The 25,405-nt window shown below is 38.9% G+C and overlaps 1 protein-coding gene across 1 annotated transcript; it reads left to right on the top strand.

Moving 5' to 3' along the window:
• The first annotated feature begins 416 nt into the window (after positions 1–416).
• LOC131395042 (glycine N-phenylacetyltransferase-like) lies at positions 417–12,090 on the top strand. The gene is given in 5 exon segments (XM_058526815.1): positions 417–500; positions 6,198–6,305; positions 8,302–8,428; positions 9,283–9,454; positions 11,118–12,090. Coding segments are annotated over 5 exon segments (888 nt in total). The 5' UTR covers positions 417–422; the 3' UTR covers positions 11,521–12,090.
• The last annotated feature ends 13,315 nt before the right edge of the window (positions 12,091–25,405 follow it).

Raw genomic sequence — 25,405 nt, 5'->3', positions numbered from 1 at the left:
ACCAAGACACGGAGGAGCTAAGTAACTTGCTCAACGTCATACAGTTTCTAAGTGGCAGTCAGGCTTATCGTGGATGGAAATTTAATCTCAAAGGGCAATCATGTACGTTTAGATAATATATATATGTTAATATCAGTGCATCCTTAATTATTGGAATTCTGGGTGGTATGAAAACTTAAGAAATATTTTTTAAAGTTTAAAAAGTATTAAAATTAATTTCAGAAAGAGGCACTTGTGCTTTCTGCCGGTCTTATTCTTCCTTGGATTAGTGAGAAGTTTAGTAAATGGGGCTCCAATGAAACAGCAGGGATGAAGGCCAAGCCATTAGCCAGAACCGCCTATTGTGTCTGTTGCATGTCTTCCAGCACTTCTCATTCCTTGATGTTTCTTGATCCTCTCCTTAGGTTAATATACCTGCCAAGATGTTTCACTTACAAGGCCCACAAATGCTGCAGATGCTAGAGAAATCCTTGAGGAAGAGCCTCCCTGAGTCCTTAAAGGTGAGAGTGGAACATTCTTAGGGAAAAAATACAAGCAACTGCCTATGAAAGGGGTGGGAAAGAGAACGAGCACTCACCGATCACCTAGTCTATGCCCGACACTCATCTTGCATCTCATTTAGTTCACATCACCTTGCTGCAAGGCAGGTATATTTTATCCATAGAACCACAAAGGAAATGGAGGCTCAGTTATATGACTTGACCAAGATCACACCAATAGTGAGTGGTAAGACTATTATTTGAATCCCCTATGATCTTCACTGTGTGAGGACGCGAAAACATCCCCTTGTGCCCTTCCAAGATTTATGTTCTGCAACACTGGAAGTTTTTCCAGAATTGGAAAGTTCACTGAAACTAACATGTTAATGTTTAATTTATTCTTCCTAAACAATCAAGCACCTGATGAAAGGTTAACTATTGATTCTTCTTTGAAATTAGTAATAGGTCAACACCTATTTTGTCAAACCCCAAAGAATTATGTTTAATTTGGGGTAAGACAAATTATGTTTAAGAAATGGATTAATGATCTGGTACCATAGAGATTTTTTTTTGCAATAATATATGTTACAAGGGGACTAAATTATTATTAGAAATAAAGAGCACCATTGCATTATAATAAAGGCATCAATTCACCAGGAAGACATAAGAAATGCTGAAATGTATACACCTAACAACAGAGGCTCAAAGTACATGAGATAAAAACTGATAAAACTTAAAGAAGAAATAGATAAACCCACAGGTATAAAGACTTCAACAGTCCTCTCTCAGAAGTTTATAGAATAGGCAGAAAGCTTACAATATAGAAGAGCTGAACAATACTAAGAACCAACTTGAACTGACATTTATAGAATACTTCCCTCAACAACAGCAGAATATATATTTTTCAAGTGCACATGGAACATTTGCCAAGATATGCCCTATTTTTATGAATTTTAGGAGAACTGAAATCATACCAAATACATCCTTGAACAATATGGAATTAAACTTAAAAAACTGAAAGATATCGGGAAAATACCAAATTTTTAGAAATTATACAACACACTTCCAAATAAATGATGCTTGAAAATCACAAGGGAAATGAGAAAATATTTTGACTGAAAATAAAGGTAGAACATATCCAAAGTTTTGAGATGCAACTAAAGCAGTGATAAGTGGCAAATATATCCCATGAAGTGCTTATACTAAAAAAGAGTAATGGTTTTAAATCAATGCTTTAAGTTTCCACCTTAAAAAGTAGAAAAAGAAGAATAAATTAACCCAAAAGCAAAAAGAATTAAGGAAATTATAAAAGATAAGAGCAGAAACCAATGAATTTGAGAGGAGAAAAAGAATTAAGAAAATCAATGTATCTAATATCTGGTTCTTTGAAAAGATCAATAATGTTGATAAACTTCTAACCAAACTGATCAAGAAATAAAGAGAAAAGACACAAATTACCACTATCAGGAATGAAATATAGGACATTACTACAAACCCAATAGACATTATAAGGATAATACGGACGTACTATTATCAACACTGTGCCCGTAAATTTCAAAATTTATGTTCTGTGAAAAGCACAAATTACCAAAGGTCACTGAAGAAGAAATATACAACCTAAATCTACTGGAGAAATTGATTTTATAATTTAAAACTTTCCAACAAAGAAAACTCCGTGCCTAGACGGTTTCAGTGGCAATTGCTACTACACACGTAAAGAAGAAATAATACCAATTCTACACAAACTCTTGCAGAATAGAGTCCAGAATTACCCTGATACCAAGCCCAGAAATGGATGTTATAAGAAAAGAAGACTACAGAACAATATCCCTCATGAACATAGATGCAAAAACCCTCAACAAAATATCGTCCTGTCAAGTTGATCAATATATCAGAAGGATAATACATCATAACGAAGAGGAATTTATCTTGAGAATGCAAAGCAGGTTCAATATTCAAAAATCAATCAATGTAATTCACCATATCAACAGACTAAAGAAGAAAAGCCATATGATCCTCCTTTAACAGATGCAGAAAAAAATACTTCACCAAATGTAATATTTCTGATAAAAATAACACTCTCAGCAAACTAGGAATAGAAGGGGATATCTTCAACTCGATAAAAAGCATATAGGAAAAATCTACACCTAACATCATACTAACTAGTGAAAGACTGAATAGTACCCCTAAGATTGGTAACAAGGCAAGGATATTCATTCCCACCACTCCCATTCAATGTGGTATGGGATATCCTAGCCAGTACAACAAGGCAAGAAAAAGAAATAAAAGGAATACATATTGGAAAGAGATTAGTAAAGTAGTGTCTGTTCACAGATGGCATGATTGTCTAATGTAAAACTTCCTAAGGAATCTATGGGAAAGAAAAGGTCTTAGATATAATAACTAAGTTTAGACAAGTCACAGGATTCAAAGCCAATATAAAAAATAGAAAAATTGATTGTATTTCTATATACCAGCAATGAACAATTGCAATTCAAAATTAGAAATCAGTATCATTTACAATAGCACCAAAAGAGAAAAAAAAAAGACAACAACAAGAAAAAAACCGTTAGGTACAAACCTTGTTAGTTTATAAGGCTTGCCTTTAAAATAAATGCCATTTCTTTTGTTGATGAATCACACATCCGGGCTTCTTAGGCAAGCATGAGTATGAGGTGTGCTTTAATAGTTATTACACTGATCAAGCTGATGGGGAAGCTGGAAGGAATGACATAATATTCTACCTTTTCTTCCTTTTCCTGGTGCTCTGCCACCTTGTACAGGGATCATTTGTAGCTAAGACACGGGCACTTAGTGTAACTCCGAGTCACTGATCCTGCTGACTGAGGTAGGGTGGGGCACCTGTCGAGGGAGACAGGGTCTGGAGTCAAACTGCTTTGACTCCACAAATTCACTGTTTTCTGCGTAATGTTGCAAAAGTTAAACATCTCTGAGTCTCAGTGTTCTTGCATGTAAAATGAGTGAAACCCGACAGTACATACTTTTGGTAGACATTCCTCAACCTTTAACAGGGTTATCATTACCTCGCAGTGTTGTTGGGAGGATTAAATAAAATGATAATGACAAAATTAAGAGCCAACCCTTCTTGAACACTTACTAAATATCAGGAAGTACACTGTGTCATTTTCATGAACTCAAAAGTCTAAGTTGAGGGGCTGGCCCGATGGCATAGTGGTTAAGTTCACACACTCTGCTTCAGTGGCCCGGGGTTTGCCAGTTAGGATCCTGGGTGCAGACCTACGCACCACTTATCAAGCCATGCTGTGGCAGGCGTCCACATATATAGAGGAAGATGGGCACAGATGTTAGCTCAGGGCCAATCTTCCTCAGCAAAAAGAGGAGGACTGGCAACAGAGGTTAGCTCCAGGCTAATCTTCCTGACCAAAAAGAAAAAGTCTAACTTGAATCATAAAAACAGAGAGTCACATCCTCTCAATTAATTCCCAGACTTGAGCCAGTTTACAGACCCAGAACTCCTTGAATGAAGGGAAGGATGGTGCACTTGAGCAATGACCACCCAAGCTGCCAAAAATGTATCCTGTCAATCTTTCTCCCAGTCTTCTCCAAAGGGACCTACTGCCTTTAACCAGGGTGAGTGTGCATTTGGGGAAAAGGAAATAATCAGAATTTTCTTTACTAGGTTTAGATTCAGTGCATACTTGTTTAATTACTACTGGAAAGAGTGACTCCAGATCAATCATGCTAAAACTAAAATCATCTTTTTTGGTAGGCATCACCTAACATTTGTCTGTATTAACATTTAACTGCCTTCAACTAGAAGTCACATGCAATGAATTAACTCATCCTACAGATAATGACCTTTCATCTTTTTAGGAGGGCAAGGTAGTAAATCAGTTAGATGCTCTGTGGACTGACATATTTTTATCTTGAGTGGCTGCTTTAAAGTTTTCCAGATTAAAATTTTTTTCTTGCATGTTCTGTAGGGTAGATCTCTTGGGTTTTAATTGTTCTTCACTTCGTATGTTAAGTGGATTCCAACTTTTTTGAGAAAACTCTTGGCACTACGGTTAGCCTAACTCTATCGTGTGGCAAAGTACCCCTCAATAGTAGATCCTCAACTTTAGTGAGTTCTCCTTTCCCCTCAGTTGACTCTTTGATGACACAGTTTTTTGCGTACACAGAAATCTAGAATATTTGTATGAATGGTCCTTGTTACAAAGGTATAACCTAAAACTCATTCCCATTCAATACTCACTGAGTCTCAAGTGAGAGAAAGATTTGTGTATCACGGCCTGAAGGACTACCCATCTCACTCTCCAAATAGTAGACACTGAATAAGTTCATCTCACATGTCAACTCCAATTCATTCAATTTGTAGTGGCTGCCTGGGTCACTATGTTCTGACTTAGTGATGATGCCATGTGCATAGAAAAAGAGTGACTCCACTTATTTTTTAATCTAGTGTATATGAATGTCACTGGTTCCAAACTCCAATGTTTAAAAAAGTAAGTTCTTTATTTTTCCTAAAACTGCATTTATTTTTTATATTGAGCCCCTGCTGATGGCAGGAAATTTAATAATTTCTTAAAAACTCAGTAAAATCAGTTTGCCTCCTTTCTCCGTAAGTCTGACCAAAACATTTCAGGGCAAATGTAGGGAAGCACAGGGTGACTTGTGGTCTTTGGTCATTGAAATGTTCATCATTCCATTGGTCCTTGGTCTTTGGCATCTTTCCATAACATCTGCTGAGGCATCATGTTTCCAACTGCACTTAGGTCTCAAGGTCCACAGTGATATGGACTGCTGTTTTTCCTCTCCCCGCAACCACAGGGCCCCTTCCAATTTGGAAGATCTCTCTTTCTCAGCCTCTGCAATGTTCTTTTTGAGGGCGCCGATGTTTGAACAGATGTTTGTGGAAAAGGCTAAACAGATTGCTCAATGTGTCATGTTCTTGAACTTTGGTCACCAAACTACACTGTATCTCGGACTTTGGTCACCAAAATATGCTCTGTCTCTACTTATTAAATAGTCAGGAGCTCATTTAACCTTTCTGGAAAGTAATTTGGAGATATGTGTAAGAAAAGAGAAATCTTTAAAAGAGTTGATCTTTGATGCAGAAATTCTCCTCATAAAATTTGTAATAATAGGCATATTTGCAAAGATTTATGCAAAATAAATGGTCCTTGAAGAATAAACCTTTAAACTAAAAAATTAGAAAAAACTGAAATGACCAGCAGTAGGAGATAGGAAAATTGAATTAGAATCTTTCGATGTAATGGATAGTATGCAGTCATTAAAAATGAGTATGTAGATTTATTGACATGAAAATATGCCCATAGTATAGTGTGTGTATGTCTGTGTGTGGGAGGGGATAGATGTTAGCCTAATATTTATTAGGTAATTTCATTGTTTAAAAATTGTGTGTGTATATGTAGATAAATGAAGTAAAAAGGAAAGATAAAACACTAAATTCTACAATGTAATAGTGCATGATTTTTAATTTATTCATTTTATTCATCTGGATATTTAACTATATTCATATGATATTCTCATGGTTTGACCTGAAAATATATTTCCATTTGGAGTAATAAAGCAAAACCTAAAGACTGTTTGAACTAGGTGTCCTATCAGTTACTTTCCCTGATTTCATAGAAATAATCCTTGTTCTGTTCTAACAATACACTTTGCCATCCCTTCCTAATAAGCCGACCCTCTCGCTTTCTCGGGATGCTGCAGGTTTATGGGACCGTCTTCCACATGAATCAGGGAAACCCGTTCAAGCTCAAGGCCCTGGTGGACAAGTGGCCTGATTTTAGGACAGTGGTGATCCGCCCTCAGGAGCAGGTAAGATGCCAGATGTGGAATGAATATGCTTCTCTGTTCTTATTTGCTATATGCCTACCATGCAACTGGCGATGTGGTGGGCCGTGAGGATACAGAAATGAATCACGGTGATGGTGAACAAGTCCTTGTCCTCAAGAAGCTCACAGCCTGGAGGAAAGTAAATCACAACACAGTGTGAAAATGCACAAAAATGTACAAGAACATACAAGATACAGAAGTAGCACTGGCTAAGAGATAATTAAATCTATAAATGTCACGGGATGCAGGGAGAGAATCAGACAGCCTTCCTGGTCGACATTTCCCCAAAACTTGGTTTTGAAGATTAATAGGCTTTGACAGGCTGAGAAGAACAGAAGATGCATTCTAAGCAAGAAAGCAACACCTAAAAATATGTGAAGGTAAATATGAAGAATGTTAGGAAAATACAAAGAACAAATTACAATGACTGTATTTGGGAATGTATTTTCAGTACTAGACTTTTAAAATCACTTAAACTAAGAGGATAATACATTTCAAGTGCAAATACGTTTGATGCATATTGAAAAATATCAAATAAAAATTCCAGCATGCAAAAATATGTAACCAGATACAATCATTTTAATATAAATTATTTACAAATAAAATTTAAATGTATAGTATTTTTAAAAAACATCAACCTAGGGGCCGGCCTGGTGGCGCAAGCGGTTAAGTGCTCGTGCTCTGCTTCGGCAGCCCAGGGTTCACAGGTTCAGATCCCAGGTGCTCACCAACACACCGCTTGATATGCCGTGCCGTGGCAGCGACCCACATAAAGTAGGGGAAGATGGGCATGGACGTTACCCAGGGCCACTCTTCCTCAAGAAAAAAAAAAGGGGAGGATTGGTATCGGATGTTAGCTCAGGGCTAGTCCTCCTCACGAAAAAGAAAAAATCAACCTAAACACAATTCAAAAATTAAGCTAATTAAATTAATTATTGAAATCTAAAAATGGAATAATATTTGCTTTCTTTATGTGATTTTAAAAGCACAGATCATCAGTGGCATTAATGCTACGTGATGAATGCGTTTCCATGCAACACCCCAGCTCTTTTACCCTTGAGTTGTTCTCTGGCTCCTTCCTTCATCTTCAAATAATCCCATCTCTTATTTGTTAACTTTGAGAAGATCTCTTTGGATAAATTTTGTGTTTCAATGATGCTGGGAATGTGAATTCTTTTTAAACAACAGTTCATTGTGGTTTACGTTTTAAAGACACCATGTGTCTTTGTTTTGCATAACTTTATCATGTGTAAGTGAAAATTCTAATACAAGGTTAGAATTATCAATTTCAAAATTGTCTTATTCATAATCCATTTGTTCTGAGACTCTTTGAAATAAAATAAGATTTACTATTGCAGTGGAAGCTTGCCTTTGAAAATAATTCTTTCTTTCTTTCTCCTGAGAATTACAGAATTATAGAAGCACACTTTCTTCTATAATTGGTGCACCTTTGGTTGATTTGAAATCATAATGTGACATACAAATATCTACTTCAGCATGTTTTTATTTATTTGTTTATTTTTGTGGGTGAGGAAGATTAGCCCTGAGCTAACCTCCATGGCCAATTCTCCTCTTTTTGCTGAGGGAGATTGGCCCTGGGCGAACACCCGTGCCTATCTTCCTCTACTTTACATGTTGGATGCCTGCCACCACATGGCTTGATAAGCGGTACGGAAGTCCGCACCCAGGATCTGAACCCGTGAACCCCAGGCTGCTGAAGTGGAGCGCACGAACTTAAGCAAGACGCAACCAGGCTGGCCCTCAGCAAGTTTTTCTTAATCACAAATTAAATAATTGATTAAATCCCTGACTTGGTCTCATGATGTAAATGATTCAGGAATAATGATAGAATGTTGAGAAAAATATAAATATTTAAGTTTGTAAATATTTAAGCACAGTGTAATGAAATACTAAACGCAAGTAATCCAACCACTGGATATAATCAATTTGATTTATTCCATGTTACCCAACCAAACAGGAGATGACAGACGACTTTGATCACTATACCAACTCCTACCAAATCTATTCTAAGGATCCCAAGAACTGTCAAGAAGTCCTTGCCGCATCAGATATCATCAATTGGAAACAACATTTGCAGATCCAAAGTAAGAGATCTGGGATGTGTGCTGGCTGCTGGGACTGCTCATGTCTATACCTTTAGGGTCACTATTCATCCCAAGAACATTCCCCTATAATCTTTACTTCCTTTTACCAAACCCAGACACTCAGCTTGACTCCTTCTTCATTCCTTGTATCAGTTGACAGCACATCTTCAGTGGAGTGGAATTCAAACGTTGCAAACTATGGGGTTGATATAAGAAACTGTTAGCTGAGGATTCGTGATATATTTTGCAGACATATTAAGGATTCCTTAAGATAAAGTGATTAGGTGTGAGAGCAGAGCTCCCCCTCTGGCCTTCCATGCCTACAATAAGAGTGACAGCTCCTTGTACCATAGAGCACCTCTCAGGTCATGAAAACAACTGCCATGGTTGTGAGCATGCCCTCCAGAGTCACACTCCCTCAGGTGACAACCTTTCTCTGCCTGTTACTTGCTTTGTGATCTTGAACAAGTGATGTAACTTATCTATTATTCAGTTTCCTCATATATAAAAAATGAGGATAATGGAAGTACTTATAACATGGAGTCAATGTAAGAATTAAATGTGGTGTTAGACCAATACCTGGGCATGTAATATGTGCACATGCAAAGTTGGCTGCTATTTTTTAAATACCACAGCTCCTTTGATTTCACGGTGGTGTAGTCGGGATTTCTTGTATTATCTCTGTTTTGAGTAAGAGAAAACATGCTCAGGGAGTGACATGGCTGTGGTCACATGGTTTTTAGTAACACCGGAAGCAGCACTGCCTGACTTTAAAACCTGCAGATGTCCATTGGGAAACTGATTGTAGCATCTAAGTGGGCCATTACTTCTCTCCTGCCTGTGTTCCTCTCTAGGTTCACAGTCCAGCCTGGATGAGGTGATACAGAATCTTGGAACCACTAAACTGGTCAAGGTAAGGTAAACACAACGTCTTCTCTACGTGATGCCAGAGACAGCCAGGAAACTGCTCCCTTCCCTGCTGGAGACAAAGAATTTACCTCTTCAAACTGGCACCCCCAAGGCCGTGTGAGTTTGAAAAAAGATGCTCTGCACTGCTCACATCTTTCACTACTGAAGTAGCCTTCCAACTTTTCTCTCTACGTTCACTCTTGCCTCTCTACAATCCATTTCCAGGATGATCCTTTTAGTATATAACATGGATTATGTCAATTCCCTCACTTGAAAGCCATTGATGTTTCTCAGCTCACCTTGAATAAAATCCAACCTCCTTTTGAACCTTCAAGGTCCTGTAAGATCTGGTACCCATCACATCACCTCCTGGACTTCATCCTGTCCCTCTTGCTTACTCCCAACAGCAGCTGGTGGCTCCTTCTGCAACTTGATTTCACACACTCACACATGCCGTTGGGTCATTGCATTTCCTCTTTGTCTAAAATGACCTTCCTTCTCATCTTTACATATTTGCCTCTTTCTTGCTAATCATATTCTTAAATGTCGTTACCTTAGAGAGTTTTTCTCAAAGCATCTAAAACCACCCCCTCTCATAATTCTTCATCAGAAAACCCAATTTTTGTTTTCTTTATTGCATTTATTATCTGAAATCATCTTATTCACGTATTTATTGACCTGTTTGTTGATTCTCCCCTACAATATTTCAAACTCCACTAGATCAGGGATCCTCTTTATTTTGTTCACCAATAGATCCTCAATAGCCAGAACAAAACACATAGCAGTTGCTTGATAACTACACATTTAATGAACTCACTTCACAGAGCAAAAGTTTTCCAACAAAGAGAATTTCAACAAATTATATGTTTTCCGCCCTTGATGTCCAGTCTAACACTGAATAGAATTGATCACTGATGGTGGAGATTTGATCTGGACATGCCCAATACCATGGGCTGGAAGAGATTTATTCACGTCTTATCACACTTCAACCTGAGAAGCACCTCCACATCTGGAATCTCATTTGATTCTCTTGTCCAGCCCATGAGATAGACAAGGTGGGACACATTATGCACGTTTTCCTGGAAGAACACAGGCTCAGATGATGAAATAGCTTGTTCAGATCACATGGATGCCTCAGGGCATAACTGGGGTTGAGTCTAGATCTTCTAGTTCCACATTGTGGGTTCTTTCAGGGACACCTCCCGAAGCCCCTTTACACCGTTGCGGAAGCCTTTAGACTTCAGTGTTCTGTAGCTTGGGGCCACCTGCACTCCACCTCACTGCCCCCTGACGCCAGCATTCTAAGACTCTGTGATTCTTTACAGCTTGCTAGCATGTGCTTTTGGGCACTCATTTATCTTCTGTTTATCTCTTTTTCTTATCTGTAGATTGGGGATAATATAAATTCCTCCATCTTAAGTGGAGAGTCACCAATGTTGAGAAGAGCAATACTTAATATTTATGTAATTCTTGTAATTTGTGTGGCACAAGTCCTAGGCACTTATCATGCAGTAGCTCCTATAATATTCATATCTGTCTTTGAGGGAGGTGCTATTAATTCCCCATTTTATAAAGAAGAAGTGGAGGCAGAAAGACATTACATTGCCTGCTTAAAATCACACACCTAGTCAGATTTTGAATCCAGGCAGCCTGGCTGCAGACTCTGTACCTTTACTTGTGCCCTTATTTGCATGGTCTGAAGACAATTTTGGGAAAACAAATATAATACTGCACAGTATGTGTGACATTATGGGCTATTCTTTTCCATTGTTCTCTATAGTAACCAAGAGATGTTTAAACTCTCATCCCTGGATGTTACCCATGCTCCTTTGGTGAATAAATTCTGGCATTTCGGCGGCAATGAGAGGAGCCAGAGATTCATTGAGTGCTGTATCCGGACCTTCCCCACCATGTGTGTGCTGGGACCTGAGGGGACCCCTGTGTCCTGGTCTCTGATGGACCAGACAGGAGAGATGAGGATGGGTGCCACCATGCCTGAGTACCGGGGTCAGGGTCTCGCCTCCCATAACCTACATGCTCATGTCCAGGCTCTGGACAAACTTGGCTTCCCCGCATATAACCACATAGACAGAGCCAACAAGATTATGCAGAAAATGAGTCATAATCTGCATCACATCTGCATACCCTGTGACTGGAACCAGTGGAACTGTGTGCCTCTGTGAAGCAGCCCTGAACACAGACAGTGCTGGGTGGACTGGTCACATGGCAGGAGGAACAGATGGTTGGGCAGAGAGAAAGAATAAATTGTAACCAGCAGTAAAGCAGTGCGTGTTATTTAGGCTCTGGGGAAGCAGTGTGAATGGTCAACAGAACCGCCACAGTCCTTCCTCGTAAACCACTCATGGACTTCCCTTTGGGTCCAGCAGAACTGTCATGGCCAGACCTTCCTGTAGTGGACCCTGGTCTTGTTGAGTTTCCTACACTTTGGGATCTCGATGACACTCTATTCAGCTGCAACTGCCCTAATGCTTCTCCTGGATTTCCTATCTCTCACGTGGATTGTTGCTAATGGGTATATCTTGTCAGTTTTGCCAAGATATGGTATTATCTTATGGGTAGTGTAATTTTCCCTTTCTCTTTCCAATATCCTCCCTTCACCCCCTCCCCAGTTTTATTGAGGTATAATTGACAAATAAAGTTGTAATTTATTTAAAGTGTACAACATGATGATTTGATATATGTATACATTGTGAAAGAATTCCCACAATTAAGTTAATTAATACATCTGTCACCTCACACACATACCTTTTTTTTTTTCTTTTTTTGCTGAGATCGCTTAGGTCTACTCTCTTAACAAATTTCAGTGATACGATATTATTAAAGTATAGTCCCTATGCTATACATTACATCCTCAGAGCTTATTCATCTTATAACTGAAAGTTTGTACCTTTTTACCAACCTCTCCCTGTTTCCTCCACATCCCAACCCTGGCAACCGCCATCCTACTCTGTGTTTCTATGAGTTTGACTTTTTTGTTTTTCTTAGATTCCACATGTAAGTGATACCATGCAGTATTTGTGTTTCTCCATCTGGCTTATTTCTCTGGTTTACAATTTTCTTTTAATCCATATGGCTGGTAAGGAAAATATACATAATCAATAAAGAATAAAAGCAACCCACTGTTCTAGTAGTGTCATTTATTCTTCTTTCCAGCAGCATCATATTTATCCTTATTTAGAGTGTGTTCATGGCATACAGAGGAAGATATTTTAAGTACCTTGTCATATCACAACAGCGGGACAGTTTAACATCTTGATATCCAGAAAGAACACACATGCAAAAAGAAAATTGTACAATAACTGTTAAAGTCTAGATAGCAAAAATAGTTTAAATTTAAGGTTAATCAGGAAAAATCTACAAAAAATAGTATCTAGTTTGTGGAGTTTTATCAGATAACGTTTATATATTTTATAAACTAGATTAAAATGGTAAATACCAAATATGACGTTATTTTATAAATTGAGATGATAAAAGGAAATTTGGCATGTTATCAGCTTGCTCCAAGTTTCAGTATGAACCTGAATTATTTGTGTAAAGACAAGACTACTCTGGGTAGAGAAGGCTACTTCAAATGTAATGTTCTATCATGAGTGAGGGGGAGTTTCATAGTTAATACCAGCCATTATTCATGTACCAACCTGTAGGACATTTTATACAATTTAATAAAGGACATTATATATTGAAAATAACCCTCCATCTAATATTGTATGCTATGCACTAATGTTTTGTGCAGTTTCAGAAAATTGAAGCTTCAAAAATGTTCAGGAGGATGACTTTATATTCAATTTTCTCTTGTAATACACTCGACATTCTAAGAGTTCAGAAAGAAAGAATTTTATATTGCCATCAAATATATTTTTAAGGTAATGAATTTTTTGTCTTCCTCAAAAAGGAATTTGAGAATAGCATAATGCATTAATTTGTTAATGCACTAATTTATAGTGATATATATGTGTATATATTTATGTATTTAGATATTTTCCTGCATAGTGTTGGAATAAAAAAATATTCTCACATCTCAATAAAGCTAAACAACGCCAACAAAATTCCCACATCTCTAATGAATTAGTGTGAAGTAGATATGATAATCAGAGAAGATAGACACTGGGGATGTACCAATGGTAGAAAAAACCAGAATTCTCCAAGCTGCTGCATCAAGGAGGAAGCAAGATGAACTCAAATTCTGCTGGTCTGAGATGGCACTTTATGTGACAACTGTGATCATCATCACAACACTGGAATTTTCTGAATACTGAAAATATAAAGCAGCACAGATTCTAATGATAAATTATACTAGCTGTTTAGTTTTATTCTGAAAATGGCTTTATTTTACCTAAATTTTTGAAGGATACTTTTACTGGATACAGAATTATATGAATGTTTTTCCTGAAGCACTTTTTACAATGTTGTTCCAGTGCATTCTAAATTGTAGTGATGAGAAACCGACCATAATTCTTGTCATTGTTCCCTGGATGAATTTCATCTTTGTGTGTCTGACTGCTTTTTCCCTCCCTTTAAATTTTTATTATTTTATTGTGGTTAAGAAAATAATATGAGATCTTAACAAATATTTAAATGTATCACAGTATCGTTATCTATAAGCACAATGTTGTACAGATCTCTAGAACTTTGCGTCTTACATAGCAGACATTGTATACTCATTGAACAGCAATTCATCATCTTTCCCTCTCCCCAGCTCCTGGTAACCACCACTCCACTTTCTGCTTCTGTGAGTATCATTACTTCAGATGCCTCATATAAGTGGAGTCATGCACTATTTGTCCTTCTGTGACTAGCTTATTTCACTTAACATAAAGTCCTCAGGTTTCATCCATGTTGTCACATATTGCAGGATTTTATTTTTTAACACTGAATAGTATTCCATTGTATGGATATACCACATTTTCTTTATCTGTTTCTCTGTCGATGGACATTTAAGTTGTTTCTTCATCTTGGCTGTTGTGAATAATGTTGCAATGAACGTGAGAGTGCAGATAGCTATTCAAGATTCTGATTTAAATTCCCTTGGCTAGATACCCAGAAGTGGGATTAATGGATCATATGGTAGTTCTATTTTTAATTTTTTGAGGAACTGTCATATTGGTTTTCATAGTGACTGCACCATATTACATTTCTTCCAATAGTGCACAAGGTTTACAATGTCTCCGCATCCTTGCCAACACATTTTAGTTTTTGTTTTGGGGAAAAGCTAGAATTTGGGGGATTTTTGCCTCCTCATTCTGCATTATTCCATGGGAGGGGGGCTATTGCCAGTGAGTGCTCACTAGTCCAAACCATCAGCTTTCTTCTTGGTGGTCCCCATTCTGGGGCTCTTTCCTCTCAGCTCTCAGATTCAAGCAAGACAAAAAAAAAAAAAAAGTCCCTCAAGCTGCTTCTGAAAAGTCAGATCATTGGGTGTATGGTCCAGTGCTCTCCCTTTCTCCCCAGGGACAGGCAAGGAGTTGGGGGCTTCCTTCCAATCATGAAGTGCTGTGCCAGGGTGAGGGCTTATGGCAAGAAGGTGCCACATATTTTCCTACTGGCCTTAATACAGCTGTTCTCATGCCCGGCTGGTGTCCAGCAGCTTCTCAACTGGTCTCTGGATTTCTCACAAAGTGAATTGAGATGTGTATTATTTTTGAGTCAGTGTGTCAAGGGTTTGGAGATCTAGGGTTTCCTATTATGCCATCTTACTGACTCTGACTGCTTTTAAAATTTCCTTTTTATCTTTGCTTTTTGTCAATTTAATTAGCATATTCCTACATTTGTTTTACTTTGTGTTTATCATCCTCAGCGTTTGTTGAGATCCTTGGGTCTGTAGGTTGATAACTTTAAGTCAAATTTGCAATTTTTTGGCCATTAAAAAATGTTTTGTTACTATCTCTGTCTCTCATCTCCTTCTGGAACTCCAATTATGTATACTTTAGATAATTTGATGTAATCTCACATATCACTGGGGATCTATTCCTATTTTATTCAAAATTTTAGAATTTTGGAACTAGAATTAGCTCAATTATCAGATATTCATGAACTCACTTGGCCTAACATACTACTTTTAACTCTCATGACTCTTCATTATTTTATTCAGAAAGTCACATAGTGTCATCCTATTAGCTAGTCACCAACAGCCCATTTAATTAGGAACATCTCCAGCCATACTTAGCTCCCACTATATAAGCAGATCTGGCTGCAATCACTAGCCCAAAATACTCAGTTCTAAGATCAGCAGATATGGGATGCTTTTTCTCCTCAACCACCTAGTCAATCAGCACTGACATTACCTGAAATCAGATGATTTGATGTTCTGGAAAAAACATCAGAGAAAGCCTGCCCTCGAGCCTTGCCCGGAGTGACCTCATCAAGATAATTTTGTCTACGAGTACAGCTGCTAAACTACAAGGAAATAATCCTTGGATACATGTTTATCAACTAAAATGACATAATCCATTCCCATTAGAAGGCAATTGGAAAGTTACATCTATTAGAAATCTTGAAATGAAATTCTCCAGAGAATCTCTTCAAATGGACAATCCATAGAAACTGATTGCAGACTCACGATCCCCACAACTTGAAGACATTCACATTGAAACAGATAGATTCTACTCAGAACCAGATGATTCTAGATGCATGGAACCACTGATTGCCTCATTCTCCTTCACACACTTTTGCTTTTTACTCTTTTAGTCTTTGTTTCCTTTTTACTAGATGAAGGTTACTCAACTTTGATTTTCAGTTTAACGTTACATTTACTAATATTAATGACCTAGACAGGGTTAGCCTATAATTTAAATATCCCAAGCTACTGCTAGTAGAAACAATTTAGAGAAGTATGGGATATGACAACAACTGGAAAAACCCAATTAATGGCCATACCTGCAATTAATACTTCTAAAATGGATTTTGATCAAGAATATTCTAATCAAAAATTGTCTTAAATAGCTATAGATAAATATCTAGGATAGAGTTGTTACATCTTTATTTAAGTACCATTACTCCACCTAACCATATGAATCAGTTCGGTCTCAAAAGATATTTCCTCAATTTTCCATGTTTTCTTTTTGGTATTTTTTTTTTTTTTTTTTGCCAACGGTTGCTAACCCTTCTTGTCTTAAAATAACCCTTCTTGAAGATTAATATGAAGTAAGGTGGAAAAATGCATATCAAATTAAGAAAAGATAATCTTAGTTCCGCTTCTGCGTAGGATTTAAAAGCTGGAAGGAGCATGGCTTTCACCATAATTATGAGAAAAAACTAGATAAAACTAGAAAATCATAAATTTTTTAGAACTCATTAGGGATCTGAGGCCACAGTACAACCACATAGCCTGAATTCCAAGAAAGGACAGGCTCTTCTGAGACAAGGAATGACAGGCAGACTGTCTCACCTGTGGCAGAGCATAGGAAGAGCAAGATGGCTTCCATATAAGCAGGTAAGAAGAAATCAATTTAAATTTTATTAAATTGCTAAAGGTTGAATGTGAGCTAGCGTGACAATATAGAACCCCTGGGAGGGGTGACCAGACACAAGATTCTTTTCCATGAGCCTTCCCCATATGCTAACATTAAATACTGGGGACAAGCAGAGGACCAGCAAGTGCCTCCCTTGGTTTTGCAAGGAACATTACTGCGGGAAGAAATGAAACCCAACCCGTGTCTGGACTCTCTTCTGTGGAGCAAAACCTGTAAGCTGCTGTGAGAGAGGCCACAAACTCTGCCACTCACAAGGTACAAGTAAAGACCCATTGTCGCTGGGGAAAAGTAACATAAATAAAAGCCCTATACCCCTGGGGAGGGGCAGGAAATTGTCCTGAGCCCAGGATCCTATTCCAACACTAGTAAATGTATGCTAGCACTGGGGAGTGGGGATGGTAGAGAATACTCTTCTATGTAATACCTGCCTTAGAGGCAAGGCTCAGGTTGGCTGCTATGGGAAGAAGGGGCAGGGATGCTGAGAAGGTCCCACCTCTAAGGCATATAGGGCCTGCCTAAGATTGAGGCCAAACCAGGACAAGAGAAAATTTGCCCTGCTCCCATACCACCAGCCTGAAAAACACCAAGCAACAAGCTTTTTCTTTCAGATATCAAGTATGGCTACTTCCTTAAACAAGTGTTCAAGAAATATCCATGAAATATTCAAAATCCAAGAAATGGATTTTGGAAACTCATTTTTCTTACTTTCATGGCTTAGAACTTTTTCTCTCTGTCATACAATGGGAAATATTTTTAAACATTTTGGGAAGTAAGCCCAGTCTGGTTTTCTCGTTTTTTTTTACCTCCATCAAGATTTCTGGTTTATCCAACAGAAATATCTTTCTTCCACTCCAAATTCATCTTTTGAGAAGATGGAGGTAATTCGCTTCTGTCTCTTTTATCTGTTATCAAGGCCTATGGTGGTGTTAGGCTGTCTGGCTATATTTTGATAATATTTTATCATATACTTACTTTTGGGTAGCAGGGGTTCCAGATTGAGGCAAGCTTCATTTGAAACTGTGATGTAAGTATGTACACAGAGGTGTGTGAGATAAACTAGTCAGAAAAGTCGAAAATCAGTTTTTGGGGATTTAATGAATTCAGGGATTTAATGAGAGATTTTAGGGTTGCGGGGAGGGACATACATGTCCTCGATAAAACAGCATGGAAACTTTTAAAGAAATTTTTGTCTCCATCATCTCATGAGTATGAGCTTATGGAAAGGGACTGGACCTAGAACCCTAGGAAAGAATTATTTCCACCAGATATTTTTATATACATTTGCCTATGCATAATGCGTTGTATTAGAGAAATTATTTCTGTATTGAATTAAACATTTATACATGCTTACCATGTACCAGGAACTTATCTAAGCAATTACTGTCTGAGCAATTATAACTTTGCATATCTAAATTAAGAAAAGGTACGATCCTATTTCTACTTCTACCTAGGATTTAGAAAGCTGCAAAAAGTATTTTTCCCACACTAATGATGAGAAAGGGCTGAATAAGCTATAACATCATATGGCTGAGTAGAATTCCATTGCGTATATATACCACAGCTTCTTTATCCATTCGTCCCTTGATGGGCACTTAGGTTGCCTCCAAGTCTTGGCTATTGTGAATAATGCTGCAATGAACACAGGGGTGCATGTACCTTTGCAAATTGGTGTTTTCAAGTTCTTTGGATAAATACCCAACGATGAAATCCAGGCATTTGTGACAACATGGATGGACATTGAGGGTATAATGCAAAGTGAAATAAGTCAGAGGGAGAAGGTCAAATACCGTATGATTTCCTTCATTAAGTAGTAGATAATAACAACAATAAACAAACACATAGGGACAGAGATTGGATTGGTGGTTAGCAGAGGGGAAGGGGGGAGGGAGGAGGGTGAAAGGGATAATTCGGTACATGTGTGTGGTGATGGGTTGTAATTAGTATTTTGGTGGTGAACATGATGTAATCTATGCAGAAATAGAAGTACAATGATGTACACCTGAAATTTTTACAATGTTATAAACCAATGTTACTGCAATAAACAAAAAATTTAAAAAAAATAATAAATAAATAAATAAAATAAATAAATAAATTATGACCTATTGACTCGAAAAAAAAAAAAAAGCTATAACATCATACATTTTCTGGAACTCATTAGCGATCTGTGGGCATAAGGCAACCCACTTGCCTGAATTCCAATTAAGGACATGCCATTCTTAGGCAAGAAAAGACATACGGACCGTCTCACCTGTGGCAGAGCACAGAAAGAACATTGAATTTTTCCTCAAAACCCTACAATGTAATTACTATTGTTTACTCCTCTTTCTAGATATAGAAACAGAGGCATGGAAAATGAAATAATTTGTCGAAGGTCACACAGTAGGTAGGTGGTGCAGTCAGGATCTCAACCCTCTTAGTTTGGCCCCATCATCCTCCCTCTGAGCCACTATGTGATGCTGCTTCTGTCGTCATTACCAGCACCTCAACCCAGCACCCGGAGGAAAAGATTTAGAATGAAGACTGATGCCAGTGCTCCTGAACCTTTTCCCTTGTATCTGATCCCATAGTGTGTGAGAAGATTTACATCCATTATCTCATATAACACAGCAAGAATAATAACCACAGAGTCAAGGAAAATCAGGAAAAATCCTTGGTCACCAGGTATAACAACGTTCTTTTTACAGCTGAGGAAACAACTCAGAGAGGTTAAGAGACTAGTTCAAGACAGAAGGGTAGTAGAGACCCATGAATCTTCTGACTGAGAGAATGAGTATGAGGGTTGAGGAAGACAGAGGACAAGGGGTCTGGTTTCTGGGACTGGGGCACAGGAGGACCCCACTCTTTGTTGTATTCAGCCTTTGTGAGATATGGACCCTACTGGTGCCAAGGGGTCCACTCTACTGATAGTGACACAACAGTCTCAATGGCCTTCGGCCTTGGAGAAAGCATAATGAATGATTTTAATGACCTCAACCCCAGGAGATAAGATTGAGAATTACTATTCTAGGTGGGATAAGACTCCTAGAGAGGACAGAGGAAAAATATGTGCAAACTTGTGCTGTGCTGGTCCATGGACTGGAGGAGCACACAAGCTTTTTTGACTTTCTCTCTAGACACTAGCCACCCCTGTCCCTGCTCCTCTGACTAGAGTGACTCTTCCTCCCTCTGTAATGAAACTACGCACTAACCTGATAAACTAGGATAAGGGTGACGAGGACAAGCATCCAGTCATGTCGACCTTCCCCCCTTGGTTGTTTCACACAGTTGAGTTGGGACTTGAAATATCTTTTCTATGAACATCCTTTCTTTTCTCAGGATGGCAGAACAAATGTTAATGTGGGGGTCGTGGGCACTTTGGAAAAGGCTCCGGGTTTAAATTCTATCTAATTCACCTGCACTTAGCCTTAGTTTCCTTCTCTATAAAAGTGAGACTGAGAAGTGCCCACATTGAATAATAACTGGGATGTTTAACTGCAGCCTCAGAATGGGCAAGGGAGAGCGTACAGCTTGTCCTAAAAAAGGAGGATCCTAGCAGCATTAGTCACTTCACGCAAGTGACTTCCTGTTGTATATGTGTAAACAAAGAGATCAGATTCTGCAAATCAGACCTCACTCATATCTTTCTACCGCTTGCTCCTGTTGCAGGTACATGTCCTTGAGAATGAGAAGGGGAGGAAGAAGGTATTGCCTACACAATGGTACTATCCTTCTGGCATCTGGTCTGTTGGTTTCACACAGCTTGGTTTGCAGAGTAATGGCAGGGCTTGTGGGGGCCAAGAGCAGCCTGGTGTTTTGTAAAGATAAGTTCAGATGACACATTGGCAGCCTCCCAACATTGCAGAGCCAGCTTCCTCAACGCGAGACCCAGAGAGGAAGGGCTGGATCCCATGTGAAGTGACACCCAGAATTTCTGGCTTAGTGCAAGGTCCACCTTATGAGCCTCAGCTCAGCAATTTCTGGAGGAGACACGACTGAACACACTCTTCAAGACCCTGCTGAACTCTCTGCATCGGAGGGAAATTTCATCATCTAGAAGTCTCTCCTCTTCACTAGTTCCTGAGGACATTTGCAAAGGGTGGTGCGGAGACAGCTTTGCAGGTGAGGACTCATGTCAAAAAAATAAAAGATAATCATTTCTTTGTGACATCCTCTCCACCAAAATGACACCATCAAAATGCTCATATTGTGTTATGCTCGGAATATGTTGGCAAATATACCTGATGAAAGGAATAACTTCAATTTAAGAAACATATATCTGCTACCTACTCTGTAAAGGGCAGCTTTTTAGGTACTATGAAAAACTCTTTTTGCTGAGGAAGATTGGCCTTGGGCTAACATCCATGCCCATCTTCCTCTACTTTATATGTGGGATGCCTGCCACAGCATGGCTTGATTAGCGGTGCATAGGTCCGTGCTGGGAACAGAACCTGCAAACCCTGACCCGCCAAAGCAGAGTGTGCAAACTTAACCACTATGCCACCGGGCCGGCCCCTACATATGCCTTTTGAATTGGTAATGCCACTTTTGGGAAACAGTCCTATTGAGAAAATGTTCCAGTATATAAAGATAGGTGTACGAGGATGCTTACTGAAGCACCATTTGTAGTGGCAAAGAACTGTGATCAATTTGAATCCAACAATAGGAGAACGGCTGACTAAGTTGCAGTGCATTCACTCTATGGAATATTACACAGTTATCAAAAAGAATGAGCTAGTGCTGTATTGATTTACCTGAAGGGATGTCCATGCTGAGTTAAAGGCAAATTAAAAAGATGAAAGAAGAGATAATAAATATCTCTCTATGTATTAGTATGAGTGAGGACACTGATTACCTGAAGGAGTGGGAAAGGAGAAGAGGGGAGGTGAAAGGTTATTAACTTCTTAAAACCATGTTGGATTGTTCCATTTATATAATCAACATATATTAACTTTGTGATTAAAAGCTAACAAAGAAAAAAAGGAAACTTTGTCTAGATAAAGTCTCGAGCATCCCAATCCTAATGGTTCTTATTATATCTGGGTAAGATCTTAAAAACTGTAGTTTAAATTACCATTCCACTGGACTTGGATGCAGGGTGAGCCCCCTGTTTTTCAAATGAGAGAACTGAAGTTTGGTGGAAAGATTGTGCCTTCCCAAGGTCAACTAGTAAGTGGCCAAGTTAGATACAGGACCAGCCCAATGTTAGCTCTACTCTTCCTGGCTACTGCTCCAAAGTTGTGAGGAAGTTGACAGACTTTTTTGGTTTTTTTAATTTTTTAAAAAAATTTATTTTTAACATTTCATAATGGAAAATGGAAAAGTTACACAAAAGTGGAAAGAAGTATAATGAAGCCCCTTGTACCCATGACCTAGTTTCAATGATTATCAACATAGGATCAATCTTGTATCATCTGTAACATCCCACTCCCACCAATGGATTATTTCAGCCTTAAATATTTCAGTTTTCAACAGAATTTTCACATTCTTTTGGATAACATCCGTTAAGGTTTGTGGGACACTTATTTGGATAGTCTCTGAGTAAAGTTTCTGCATGTAAATCTGAATTTTTGTAACACCACAAAATAATGTTGAATTTGGTCGGGTTAATAAGGGAAGATGTTCCAACTTCAAAACACAATTTGGGATCAAAACTTAGGGTTAAAGGTGACAACAGTAGAGTAATTCAAGTGTTTTTCTATGTGCCCTATACTTTGAAGGAACATTTAAGGAATGTATAAAAGCTGACTTGGTTTAAAAAATCAGTCATAGTTTCATGACAATTGGATTGACTTTTAATACTGGAAGGAACATGATATGCTATGGAATTAGGCCAGGTGAATGTATTTCAAAATAAATTGTATTATTTTACCATCTTCCCAATTTTGTCATATATATGTACCATGGCACCTTTATATTCTTAGAATTTTTATCTATTGGCTCACTTTTCAAAAACTAGCCTTGCTGAAAGCAATGAAGATGTGAAATCATGGGTTTGATGCTAAAGTTATATTGATCCAACACATATCACGAATACGAAATTATTAAAATAAAAAGAAATATTCGAGAGCCAGCCCTGATGACCTAGTGGTTAAAGACCAGTGCGCTCTGCCTCGCTGGCCGGGGTCCAGTTCCTGGGCATGGGACCACACCACTCGTCTGTCAGTGGCCATGCTGTGGTGGTGGCTCACATAGAATAACTAGAAGAACTCACAACTGGAATACACAACTATGTACTGGGGCATTGGGCAGGAAAAAAAAGAAGAAGATTGACAATAGATGTTAGCTCAGAGTGAATCTTTCAAAAAAGAAATCATTAAAAAAATTAAGAAAAAGAAATATTTGACCATATGCCACTTACAGTTACTTAGCATAGCACAGCTTGATGAAATCGGGCTGTGGAATTTAATTAAGTCACAAATCCAGACTGTCAAGAAGCCAGGAGATCAAATACATCTCCCTAGGGAAAGGGCCAAGAAGGAAGGTGTGGGGAGTATCTGGCCCCACCTGGTTCCCTGGTTTCCTCAAGCTGGTGTCACTTCTTTACTTTCTACACTCCAGGCCTAACCTGATTTGCAAGGTCATCTCGACCTGGATTAGTTTATTATTATTTGGAGTCTCAGCTTCTGTACCCACAATAGAGCCAGCTGCCCTCAAAGTGTCAGTTCGCTGACTAGATGTCCATGGAAAGGGGAGGTTCATAAGCTTTAGGGCAAAAACAGACCTAGGTTAGCATTTCACTTTAATCTCTCACTCCTTGTGTGACCTCAGCCAATAACAATGATAATATTTACAATCATATGCTATATACTAAATTTTTGATATATAGTATGTCATTTAAACTTTGCCATTCTATGAAGAAAGTACTCTTATTATACCCATTTTACAGATGATGAAACTGAGGCTCAGAAGTGCCTGTGGTCACATCACTAGTAAAATCTACAGAGTCATTCAAACTTGAATTCAGGTCATACCAGCCAAAGCCAAAGACAATGCTTTAACATACGGTCTCCTGCAGCCACATATTTAATATCCCTCAGCATAGTTTTCTCATCTCTAAATTGGAAATATTAATGCTTACTTGATAAGGTTGTTCTGAGGACGACATTTGCTAACAGGGAAAGTGCCTCCACATAGTTTACACCCAGTCATTATGAGTCCCGTCCCTGGTTCCTGATAGGAAGTTTTTACTAGTGGACTTCTGCCCTGGTTTTTGTTTTCTAAATTGCTGTTCTAATGCCCCAGACACCCACTTTTCTCTCTAGATTGGCCTTCTTTCAGCCCCTGTTGCTGACCCCTGTCAGCCTCAGCCCTTAAATTCCATCAGATCAGAGGTGATCTGTCACTGCCAGTCTTCTGCTCCACCTCACATCCTGCCCTTGCCCAGAGGAGTTTTGTGCTTTGACAGGAAGGGTAAGGATGTGTAGCTCACTCAAGTTACCAAGTCCTGGAGTGTCTTTAAAATACTCTAACTTCTCTTTTACCCTACAAGCATCCATGGTGAACCTGAACTCTGAACCAGGTTGGTTCCTCAGGCCCTTTGGCCTGAGGAACCTCAGTCCCACCCGTCACCATCCATGTTCCTACCTGTTTCTAAGGCTGGACAATGACTGTCCGATACTCAGGCCAGGAGACCCCCCCAATACCTCCAAGTTGAAGGGGTTTCTATGGTTGATGTGATAAACAGAGCCATACACCTAAAGGAGGAGCAGGAGGGACTGGGAAAGGTTGAGATGGTTTCAGTGGCATCCTCAGAGATGGGGGCCTGGATGTGTGAGGAAGAGAGAAATGGAGGCCAGGAGAGAGTACCGGGACCAAGTCAGTGATGGGATAAATGAGCCGTGTCTCCAGGACCATACTGATGGAAGTGAAGTCACCAGCAAGCAGGTACAGGCATCCTCATGATAATGAATAGCCAGTGTGCACTAATTGGGCACTTGCTATACTCTTAGTATTTACATTGTATGGAGTTTAGTGCATACAACAACTTTAAGAGGAAGGTGCCAATATTATCCCCATTTCATAGATGAAGAGACCAAGGCACAGACAGATGAAGTAACATGCCCGAAGCCACACAACTAGAAAGTGTCAGACTTGGAATGTATACCCATTCAGTCTGGCTTCAAAACCTATGCCCTTAGCTACCATCCTCCACTGCCTCTCCAAGTGAATGACAAAACCTGCAGACTGGATGCAGTTGCCTCCTCCTGAGAAGCAGCAGCAGTTCTAGATGTGCCTCCTCCTCCATCCTCTTTTGCAGCTCCAACCTTCTGCAGAAAGACAGTGAGGAAGGACTAGAATTGTGAGCCTGCTATTTTCTCATCCTCAATACTCTACTTCCACACCCCAACCTCCTGCCACCTCCTTGCCTTCAGAGACTAGGGTTGCTTCTGGCCAAGGATTTGTATAAGGTCAGCAGCATCTGGAAATCACACAGCAGAAGCATTTTGAGGGATGCTCCACTCTTTGAGTTCTTCAAGGATGAGAAGGAGAGGGAGATTGTTCAGGGACCAAAGGAATTAAGAATGCACTTTACACATATCCACTGACTAATCTTCATGAGGATGTTATTATCATCCTCATTTGGAAGACATCAAAGCTC

The sequence above is a fragment of the Diceros bicornis genome, chromosome 31, assembly GCF_020826845.1.
Source record: "Diceros bicornis minor isolate mBicDic1 chromosome 31, mDicBic1.mat.cur, whole genome shotgun sequence".
In the NCBI taxonomy this organism is placed as follows: domain Eukaryota; kingdom Metazoa; phylum Chordata; class Mammalia; order Perissodactyla; family Rhinocerotidae; genus Diceros; species Diceros bicornis.
This window is presented reverse-complemented; position numbering and strand designations above follow the sequence as displayed.